This window comes from Dendrobium catenatum, unplaced genomic scaffold, assembly GCF_001605985.2.
Source record: "Dendrobium catenatum unplaced genomic scaffold, ASM160598v2 fragScaff_scaffold_624, whole genome shotgun sequence".
Taxonomy (NCBI): Eukaryota; Viridiplantae; Streptophyta; class Magnoliopsida; order Asparagales; family Orchidaceae; genus Dendrobium; species Dendrobium catenatum.
Window position 1 is genome coordinate 338,735 of NW_021319086.1, and position 12,163 is coordinate 350,897.

Here is a 12,163-nt window from a genome sequence, read left to right on the forward strand (position 1 = left end):
TGATGGATAGAAAGCACAATGTGAAGATTTCCATTCCCTTACCATCTGATCATAACAATTCACAACCAACATAGTTGAAATTATTTATCTCAAATACTTATTGACAATATCAGAAACCATGAACTTCTAGCAATAACAGAAGATTAAAAGCTGCTCACGGATGCAAGGATTGGTTGATGCTTACTTCAGATGAACGATCTCATGCGAGGCCTCACAATGGATTGTGCTCCGTCAACAAAGATGGTTGTGCCTGTCATATAGCGCGCATCATCACCAATAAGATATAGCACAGTGGAGGCCAGATCTTTGTGTGGATCGAGCCATCTCTGGAGAGGCATGACTTCGTTTGTCATCTTCTCGGCCCTCTCCTTGCCGATAGATAAGGGGTACTTGTCACCCAGGTGGAGGCCACGAGCAATGCCATTCACCCGTATGCTGTGCTTACCAATCTCCATTGCAGCTAACTGTATGAAAATCATATTAAAATTCGATGAAAAGATTCGCGGGTCTGAATAGAATACTCTAAAGAGATTTATGACATTTAGGCTTCGTTTCGGACGGCTTTCTTACTGCTTCTTAAAACAACTTTCTAGTACAAAAGTTTTAATTTTTGTACTTAAAAGCAGCTTTAAAAAGTAGGAAAAAAGTCGTCCCAAACGAAGTTTTAATTGATTGGTTACTTTGAAGGGATAAGAAGAATGAAATTAGCTTTCTGGACATTAGTATTATACAAACTACATCATTTTCTTTTGGGTTCTCTAGAAAGATTGCTAATAAATGCTTAAAGAATCAATTCCCTTAAGGGCTATTGCACTAGGATAAATTTGAAAGAGTTAAATTTTTGTTTATTATATGGAGGGGGGCACATTGATGTTGAAAACATTGGCTAGTTTGATGCAGAAGATAGAGATCAGATTTGCTCCAAGGACTTTAGATCTGAGATTGAACATCAACCCAGCAGCATTTTGATGAAGAATGACATCATGAAACATGCAGCTTATCTTGATCTGTTAGTAAGAAGCTTTTGTCTATCAACAAAAAAATTTTGGATTCAAAACTTATGTATGTGATATGTGTATAGATTTGACTTAATGGACTAAAATGTCCAAAAAAAAAAACATGCAAGCTCTGGCCAAGAAAAGAAATTTATTAATCTAATTGTGAAGTTTTGGCATCAACATTCCGTTGTGGGGCCTAATTTTGTCTTGCATGAAAAAAAAAAAAAAGCTCCCAAGCCACCGGAGTTAGTAGCAGAGTTCCTAAAAAAATATTCAAAATTTGTGGTTATTTTATTAAGAGCGTTCTGAAAAATATTTCAGCTGCTCTATATTTTACTTTATAAATAAGAGGTGTCACCTTATGTTTGTATCTATGAAATAGGGTTGTAATTCTTAAACCATAATAAAATTTGTAATGGCAACAAAAGGATGTAGCCATCAATAGATGAATCTATATAATATTTTTATGTGTTGATCTTCTTTCATGTTTTCTATTATTCTTCACCCTTTATTTTTGCATAATTTTCATCTATTGTCCACCAAGCAAAAGACAGTCAGAGAACCAAAGGTGATGTGGAAGAGGAGAATGATAGACCAATTCCTCCTGGAACAGTCATAGAAGGGCCGGTCCACCCTGGAGGCCAGAACCAACCAGGACATATGCCGGGCAGAAAGGGGGGGATCCCACCCTTTCAAGTAGGCCCAAATTCTGAATATTGAGGGGGCGGCTAGAAGGGAAAAGCAAGGAGCGGTTTTGGGATTTTGTTATTGTATGATTTAAAATTTTTCCCTGGGGTTCAGTTTTTCTTTGTCTTTGTTTTGCTGTTTTTGAAAGTTTACCTAGGTTGAGAGGGCTCTAGCTAGTGGCTAGAATTGTTGGAGAGACCAAATCTTCTCTCCAATTGAAGATCCAATTGTATCTCGTCTTTCTTTAATAGCGATTTCAATAAAAGGCATGCTAGCGTGTTCTTCATCTTAATTTTGCAATTTATGGGTTGCTGAAATTAAATTTCAGCCACAATTTTCTTAATTTTTGCATCCACTTCCTATCAAAGAAACATTGATGAGCTCAATGGCATGGTAGCCTACATGGGGTTGTTGCGTTTGGGGAGCAACTCACCAGACATGGAGCCACTCCCACCATGCAATTCTGAGCTGAGCCGCTTCCCACCGCATGAAGGCCAACCATCCTTATTATGTTGTGTGTGTGCATGTGTGTGTGTGTTGGGTGTGTGTGTGTAGTGTGTGTGGGGGGGGGGGGGGGGGGTGTGGGGGGGGGGTGGGGGGGGGGGGGGGGGGGGGGGGGGGTGAGGGGCTTATAATATATATATATATATAACAAACTCTTATATTGAATTATAATTGTTAAATTTCAAAAAAATACAAGATTTGCATTTTCTGATAATGTTGTATTAAAACTTCATTCGGAATCAAATCAAATATTTCCTTCTCAATATAGGACACTAGACAATTGTTGAACCAATCATCACACATTTTATGGTGTAATCGATGTTTAACAATTTTCATTACAGAAAATGCTTTCTCCACTTTAGTAGTGGCAACTAGCAAAGTTAATGTTAAAACAATAAGCTTGTAAACTAAGGGATGCAAAATATTTTTCTTAACCTTAATAAATTATTTTGCAAGATCCGCAATGTTACCCAAAGATAATAACTTCTCGCTACTTCTCGCTAATACGCATATCAAGAATGTATGTGGATAGCTAGTGCTCAAGAGCCACAAGTTCAACAGCAAAAAACTTGCTAAATATAGCTCTGTAAGCCCAATTAATTTTCACTTATCAATTATCATAAGGAGAAAATGAGTTACTTTGATTTATAAACAAAACACAAAGAAGCAACTTAGTACTAGCTTCAAATAAATCTTAAAATTCATTAGATTAAATCTATTCTATACTTTGACACTTCAAAATAATAAAAATTGATTCTTAAACAATACATAAGCCTCTATTTATCCCCCTCTATCTTGTTCATAGGGAAAAGAAATTCAAATAAATAGGCACAATCCAACATATGTTTCGTATTTTAAAGCTTTTTAATATAACCTTACACTTACAATGTCATAAGCCACAAGCACAAGGAGTATAAACAATAAAGGCGGGAAGAAGGATTTGGCTCACCTAAGGTCGGCCAGGGCCACAGGGGGGCAAAAAAAAAAAACTCCTGGAAATGAGCTGTGCATTTTTTCATTCAACGACAAGGGCTTGTGATTTGCATGAAAATAGGTCAGCTAAGGTAGTAAGGGGGGCAAAAAACAAGATGTCGAAAGCATACATCAACCTTATAAGCGATAACATGTGTTGATGCTAACTTCAAGAGATTGTTTGTGGTATATTCAAACATTTTCCCTTAATGAGAGGAGACTAGAGACCCAATAATCTACTATAAATCTTAGCATTGATATTGAGAGTCAGAGTTGGTGTCAACAACATGCATCGACCTTATTGGCAATTACGTGCATTGATGTTGTTGACCATGGCAATTAATCAACTCACCGGGAGTTGATGGTGGAATCAAAGCATACATCAACCTTATAAGCGATAACATGCGTCCATGATATCGGCAATCGTGTGCATCATCATTTATGTTCATGACCTGCATTAGCCTTATAAGCAATGGTGTGCATTGATGTTGTTGGTGATGGCGGGGGTAGATGTGTGTCAACGACATGCATCAAACTTTTAAATGATGGCATGCATCGATATTAATAGAGACACCATGCGTCGGAGTTTGTGTTGACAGTGTTCAACGGCCTTATAAATAATGGCATGCATCAATGTTGGTGGCGAGGGGCCAATGCCAAAGTCAATAGGTGTCAATGTTTGTGCCGACATGTGCGTCGACCTTATAAGAGATGGAATGTGCAACTCTAGCAATGACGATAGACAACTAAGTTGGCAGGGTATCGATGTTTGTGTTGATAACATGCATCAGCCTTAGAGGCTTTGACATACGTTAATGGTGACGACAGTGAGCAGCGAAGTTAATTGGCATCGACATTTATGTTGACGAGATACATTGGTCATATAAGTTATGGTATGCATAAATATTGTTGACGACAGCGAAAAAGGACCTCAATGACGTTGGTGTCTATGTTGGCACCGTACATTGGCCTTATAGGCAATGACATGTGTCGACGTTGTTGGAGGTGATGGGTGATAAAGCCGGTGAGCATCAACTTTTATGACGATGACATGCATCGACCTTATAAGCAATGACATGCGTCGATGTTGATGACAATAACGAAAGGAAAATTCAATAGGCATTGGAATATAATCCACAAGGGGGGAGGGGGACCAACATATGTTTCATATTTTAAAGCTTTTTAATATAATCCTTACACTTACGGTGTCATAAGCCACAAGCACAAGGAGTATAAACAATAAAGGCGGGAAGAAGGATTTGGCTCACCTTGACCGCCAGGGCCACAGGGGGGGCAAAAAAAAAACTCCTGGAAATGAGCTGTGTATTTTTTCATTCAACGACAAGGGCTTGCGATTTGCATGAAAATAGGTCAACTAAGGTAGTTAGGGGGGCAAAAAACAAGATGTCGAAAGCATACATCAACCTTATAAGCGATAACATGTGTCGATGCTAACTTCAAGAGATTGTTTGTGGTATATTCAAACATTTTCCCTTAATGAGAGGAGACTAGAGACCCAGTAATCCACTATAAATCTTAGCATTGATATTGAGAGTCAGAGTTGGTGTCAACAACATGCATCGACCTTATTGGCAATGACGTGCATTGACGTTGTTGACCATGGCAATTAATCAACTCACCAGGAGTTGATGGTGGAATCAAAGCATACATCAACCTTATAAGTGATAATATGCGTCCATGATATTGGCAATAGTGTGCATCATCATTTATGTTGATGACCTGCATTAGCCTTATAAGCAATGGTGTGCATTGATGTTGTTGATGATGGCGGGGGTAGATGTGTGTCAACGACATGCATCAAACTTTTAAATGATGGCATGCATCGATATTAATAGAGACACCATGCGTCGGAGTTTGTGTTGACAGTGTTCATCGGCCTTATAAATAATGGCATGCATCAATGTTGGTGACGAGGGGCCAATGCCAAAGTCAATAGGTGTCAATGTTTGTGCCGACTTGTGCGTCGACCTTATAAGAGATGGAATGCACAACTCTAGCAATGACGATAGACAATTAAGTTGGCACGGTATCGATGTTTGTGTTGATAACATGCATCAGCCTTAGAGGCTTTGACATACGTTAATGGTGACGACAGTGAGCAGCGAAGTTAATTGGCATCGACATTTATGTTGACGAGATACATTGGTCATATAAGTTATGGTATGCATAAATATTGTTGACGATGGCGAACAAGGACCTCAATGACGTTGGTGTCTATGTTGGCACCATACATTTGCCTTATAGGCAATGACATGTGTCGACGTTGTTGGAGGTGATGGATGATAAAGCCGGTGAGCATCAACTTTTATGACGATGACATACATCGACCTTATAAGCAATGACATGCGTCGATGTTGATGATAATAACGAAAGGAAAATTCAATAGGCATTGGAATTTGTGTCAACAATGTACATCAATCTTATAAGCAATGTTGAGCATCACAAATAATGTTTGTGTTTATGACATGCATTAGTTTTCTAGGCACTGTGGTTTGTTGATCTTATTGGAGACAACATGAAACAAAATCAGTGGACATCGATATTTGTGTCGATGGCCTGTATCAGCCCTATAGGTGATGAAGTGTGACCATGTTAGGCCGGCACTTGAGCCGGCTGGACCGGTCCAACCCGGACTGGTCCACACCTACTCGAGGCGGAAGAAAACAGGGCGGGCGGAACCGAGCAGGGCGAGCGCAGCCGACGGGGGCCAAGGAGGAGTTTTGGGAGGGAAATTTTGAATGCGAGGGGCTGTTTAGACATTTTGTAAAACTCTTTTATGATTAATTAGGAGGTTAGGAGGAAAGGGGGGGAGGATGTTGAATTTGAATTAGTTTGAGATCTAGAGTTTGTTGTTCTTGGGCTCTTGGCGTTGCCGGAGATCGTTGGAGAGTTTTTTCTTCCTCTCGAATTGAAGGAAAGTTGTATCTTGCAAGTGTTTTTCATCCTTTATTGAAATAAAAGTGTTTGTATCGTTTTTCTACATATCTCCCTACGTTTTTCTCTCAATTTTTTTGGAGTTTTGCTGTTTTTCCACTGTGGACAGCAATAATCTATTGGATCTACTTCGGTTTTGGTGAGGAACAGTTCATAGAAGGGCCGGTCCACCCTGAGGCGCAGAACCAACCAGGACATATGCCGGGCAGAAAGGGGGGGATCCCACCCTTTCAAGTAGGCCCAAATTCTGAATATTGAGGGGGCGGCTAGAAGGAGAAAAGCAAGGAGCGGTTTTGGGATTTTGTTATTGTATGATTTAAAATTTTTTCCCTGGGGTTCAGTTTTTCTTTGTCTTGTTTGTGCTGTTTTTGAAGTTTACCTAGGTTGAGAGGGCTCTAGCTAGTGGCTAGAAATTTGGGAGAGCCAAATCTTCCTCTCCAATTGAAGATCCAATTGTATCTCGTCTTTCTTTAATAGCGATTTCAATAAAAAGGCATTGCTAGCGTGTTCTTCATCTTAATTTGCAATTTTATGGGTTGCTGAAATTAAATTTCAGCCACAATTTTCTTAATTTCTGCATCCACTTCCTATCAAAGAACATTGATGAGCTCAATGGCATGGGTAGCCTACATGGGGTTGTTGCGGTTGGGAGCAACCCCACCAGACATGGAGCCACTCCCCACCATGCAATTCTGAGCTGAGCCGCTTCCCACCGCATGAAGGCCAACCATCCTTTATTATGTTGTGTGTGTGCATGTGTGTGTGTGTTGGGTGTGTGGTGTGTGTGTGGGGGGGGGGGGGGGGGGTGGGGGCTTATAAAAATATAAAGAAAAAATTCAAAACAAACTCTTATATTGAATTATAATTGTAAATTTTTTTAAAAAATACAAGATTTGCATTTCTTATAATGGTTGTATTACAACTTCATTCGGAATCAACCAAATACTTTTTTCTTAATATAAAACACGTAGACCATATTAGATTTTTGTTTAGCTTAGATTTTCAATTGCTAATACCTTATTTTAAGAAAAGGAATGAGCATCTCATCACTTATAAAAATGGATGTAGTACAACCCAGATTGACTATTTTCTTATTAGAAAATTAAAACCGTTTTAGATTGCAAAATTGTAAAGTTATCCGAGTGAAAGTTTATGTACCCAACATCGATTATTAGTTTTGGACTTTAAGATAAAGGGCATAAAATAAAAATAAAGTAAAACGTTTTTCGAGGATTAGGATGGGGGCATTTAAAGAATATTAACCAAATATTTTTGTGAGTAAGATTTTAGATCTTAAGATTTTGTGCTGTGCCATGAGGATGCTAATGTTATGTGGGAAAAAGTGGCTAGTGATATTAAGAATATTGCAAAAGATGTGCTTGGAGTATCTAAGGAAAAGCTCCTAATAGTAAAAATAGTTGGTGGTGGAATCCAATTGGTGCAAGAAAAGATTAAAAATAAAGAGATTTGTTATAAAAATTGGTTTAATTTTAAAAATTCTAATAATTGGAATTAATAAAGTGGCTCGTAAGGATTCTAAGAAAGCAATATGCGATGCAAAGACATTAGCTTTTAGCCGATTTATAAATAGATTAAATACTAAGGAGGGAGAAAGATATATGTATAAGTTAGCCAAACAAAGAGATAGGAGTAGTAAGGATTTAGTTCAAGTGAAGTGTATTAAGGATGAAGATCAAAAAAATACTTTTCTTAGAAGATGATATTCAACAAAGGTGGATGAGATATTTGCTAAACTTTTTAATGAAGAGTGTGAAATAAGATTGACTATAGTGACCTTAGCACCCTAAATGAAAGTAAAGATTTCTGTTTCTTATCGGCGTATTAGTAAAAACTGAAGTTAGAGAGGCTTTAAATAGAATGAAGGTGGAAAAGCTGTTGGACCTGATGATATTCCAATAGAGGTGTGGAAATGCTTAGGAGATGAAGGGATTTCTTGGCTTACTAAACTTTTTTAATACTATTTTGAAGACTAAAAAGATGCCAGATGAGTGGAGAATGAGTGTATTAATTCCTATTTTTAAGAATAAAGGCGATGCACAGGATGCACGAATTATAGAGGTATTAAGTTAATGTGTCTACTTTAAAATTATGGGAGCGAGTTATAGAGCATAGGTTGCGGCGTGATACTAATAGTTTCTACAAAATCAATTTGGATTTATGCCGGGATAGGTCGACTATGGAAGCCATACATTTATCAGAGGTTTGATGGAAAAATATAGAGGAAATAAGGAGGATCTAATATTGATATTTATTGATTTAGAAAAAGCATATGATAAAGTTCCAAGAGAAGTGCTATGGAGAGTTCTTGATAAGAAAGGAGTCAATAATGCTTATATTTCAAATCATTAAAGATATGTATGCAGGAGCTATTACTTGTGTTCAAACACAAGGTGGTTTGACCAAGTATTTCCCTATTTCGGTTGGGTACATCAAGGATCAGCCTTAAGCCCATAAATCTATTGCTTTAGTCATGGATGTTCTCACTAGACATTTGCAGATGATGTATACTCTGGTGTATGCTTTTTGCTGATGATATTCTTCTTTTGATAAGACTAGAGAGGGAGTTGAAGGTAAACTTGGAATTATGTGGAGGTCAACCTTAGAGTCTAAAGGTTTTCGCTTGAGTAGATCTAAAACGGAATCTATGGAGTGTAATTTTAGCAGTAATAGTCTAGTGAGGGGATTGTGACTTTGGGCGATCAAGTCATTAATAAGAGTTAACACGTTTTAGGTATCTTGGATCTATTGTTCAGAGTGATGGTGAATAGATGGGATATTATCAGCAGAATTCAAGTTGGATGGTTGAAGTGGCGGAATGCATCGGGCTCTGTTATGTGTATAGAAATGTACCCCTCAAACTTAAGGGAAAATTCTATAGAGATGGTAGTGAGGGCTGCAATGCTTTAATGGTGCCGAATGTTGCCATTTAAAAGAGAAGCATAATACTAAGTAAGTGTGGCAGAGATGAGGATGCTTAGATGGATGAGTGGCTTTACCCTTAGAGATAGGATACGAAATGAGCATATACGTGAAAAGGTTGGAGTAGCTCCAGTAGAAGATAAGATTAGAGAGAGTCGCCTTAGATGGTTTGGTCACATAAAAAGGCGGCCTTCCGAACGACCAGTTAAGAGAGTAGAGGTATTAGATTTGACTTGTGTTACAGAAAGGTAGGGGTAGACCTAAAAAGACTTGGCTTAGAAATATTTAGGAATGACCTTTCTTTATTAAGATTTAAACGAAAGAGAATTTGGCTTTTAATAGGACACAATGGAGAAAAAGGATTCATGTAGCGCGACCCCACGTAGTGGGATAAAGGCTTGATGTTGTTGTTGTTGTTGTTGTATAAAACACTAGACAATTGTTGAGTCAATCATCACACATTTTATGATGTAATCGATGTCTAACAATTTTCAATTACAGAAAAATGCTCTCTCACTTTAGCCGTGGCAACTAGAAAATTATGTTAAACAATAAGTTTGTAAACTAAGGGATACATATTTTTCTTAACCTTAATAAATTATTTTGCAAGATCAGCAATGTTACCCAAAGATAACAACTTCTCGCTAGTATGCATATCAAGAATGTAGGTGGATAGCTTGTGCTCTAGAGCCACAAGTTCAATAGCAACAAAATTGCTAAATATAGCTCTGCAAGCCGAATTAATTTTCACTTATCATAAGCCAAAAAATAAGTTAACTTGGATTTAGACACAAAACAAAAAGAAGCAACTTAGTACTAGCTTCAAATTAATCTTAAAATGCATTAGATTAAATCTATTATATACTTTGACACTTCAAAATAATAAAAACTACTCCTTAAACAATACACTAGCCTCTGTTTATCCCCCCTCTATCTCGTTCATAAGGAAAAAAAATTCTAATAAATAGTCACAATCTAAAAAATCCGGGGGCATTGGGGGGACCAACAGATGTTTCATATTTTAAAGCTTTTTAAATAATCCTTACACTTAGGCTGTCATAAGCACAACACAAGGAGTATAACAATAAAGGTGGGAAGAAGGATTTGGCTCACCTAAGGTCGGCCAAGGCCACGGGGGGGGGGGGGGGGGCAAAAAAAAACTCCTGGAAATGAGCTATGCATTTTTTCATTCAACGACAAGGGCTTGCGAGCATGAAATTAGGTCAACTAAGGTAGTAAGGGGGGAAAAAAACAAGATGTCGAAAGCATACATCAACCTTATAAGCGATAACATGTGTCGCTGCTAACTTCAAGAGATTGTGGTCCATTCAAACATTTTCCCTTAATGAGAGGAGACTAGAGACCCAGTAATCCACTATAAATCTTATCATTGATATTGAGAGTCGGAGTTGGTGTCAACAACATGCATCGACCTTATTGGCAATGGTGTGCATTGACGTTGTTGACCACAGCAATTAATAAACTCATCGGGAGTTGATGGTGGTATCAAAACATACATCAACCTTATAAGTGATAACATGCGTCGATGTTATTGGCAATAGTGTGCATCATTATTTATGTTGATGACCTGCATTAGCCTTATAAGCAATGGCGTGCATTGATGTTATTGGTGATGGCGGGGGTAGATGTGTGTCAACGACGTGCGTCAAACTTTTAAATGATGACATGCATCGATATTAATAGAGACACCATGCGTCGGAGTTTGTGTTGACAGCGTTCACCGACTTTATAAATAATGGCATGCATCAATGTTGGTGGCGAGGGGCCAATGCCAAAGTCAATAGGTGTCAATGTTTGTGCCGACATGTGCATCGACCTTATAAGAGATGGAATGCGCAACTCTAGCAATGCCGATAGACAACTAAGTTGGCATGGTATCGATGTTTGTGTTGATAACGTGCATCAGCCTTAAAGGCTATGACATACATTAATCGTGAAGACAGTGGGCAGCGAAGTTAATGGGCATCGACATTTATGTTGACGAGATGCATTGGTCATATAAGTTATGGCGTGCATAGATATTGTTGATGATGGCGAACAAGGACCTCAATGACGTTGGTGACTATGTTGGCACAGTGCATTTGCCTTATAGGCAATGACATGCGCCGCCGACGTTGTTGGAGGTGATGGATGATGAAGCTAGTGAGCATCAACTTTTATGGCGATGACATGCATCGACCTTATAAGCAATAACATGCATCGATGTTGATAACAATAACGAAAGGAAAATTCAATAGGCATTGGCATTTGTGTCAACAACATACATCAATCTTATAAGCAATATTGTGCATCAGAAATAATGTTTGTGTTTATGACATGCATTAGTTCTCTAGGCAATGCCGTTTGTTGATCTTGTTGGAAACAGCAGGAAACAAAATCAGTGGGCATCGATATTTGTGTCGATGGCCTGTATCAGCCTTATAGGTTATGAAGTGTGTCGCCATTATTTACAATAGCAAATGACAAAGTAGTTTGCATCGATTTTTGTTTTAATGGAATACATCAACCTTATATGCAATGGGGTGCGTCAAAGTTGTTAGCAACAAACAAAGTCGGAGGGCACGTGTGTTGGTGTAGATGGCGTACATAGATCTTATAGGCAATGATGTGCATGAATATTGTTATCAATGAAGTATACGAAAGGTAATAATCAGGTGACAATGATTAGTAAATCATAGTTGAGCAATTGTAGATCATAGTCAGATAACTTTGATTAGGAGATCTTAATCGAGCGACAATAGTCGAAGGACGCTGATCGGGAGATCATAGTCAGGCAACAGTGACCGGGAGATCATAGTCAGGTGATACTAGATAAGTGACCATGTTTCGGAGATTGTAGTAAGGTGACTGTAGTTGGGCAACAATACTCAGGATACCTTCGTCAAGCAATAATGATCAGGAGATCGTAGTCGCATGACAGTGGTTAAAAGACAATGGTTGGGCGAAGGCAAATTGTTGACAACAGTCGTCAGTGTCAATTATTAGGCAAAGCTTTCTCCATTTCCAAATCCGACTTTTGCTCAAAACTCCCATCCCACTTTTATATGGAGAATAAGAGTATATTTATAGCTTGTTGAGTACATTTT

General features: G+C 38.3%; 1 protein-coding gene across 2 annotated transcripts in view; it reads right to left on the reverse strand.

Moving 5' to 3' along the window:
- Nucleotides 1-12,163, reverse strand: part of LOC110113701 (levodione reductase) — a 25,285-nt gene continuing 13,122 nt past the window's right edge. For both annotated transcript variants that reach the window (XM_020846376.2, XM_020846377.2), the window contains one exon: nucleotides 1-464. In XM_020846376.2, the coding sequence (XP_020702035.1) occupies nucleotides 186-464 (279 nt within the window). In that variant the 3' untranslated portion in view covers nucleotides 1-185. The remainder of the gene's footprint in view (nucleotides 465-12,163) is intronic.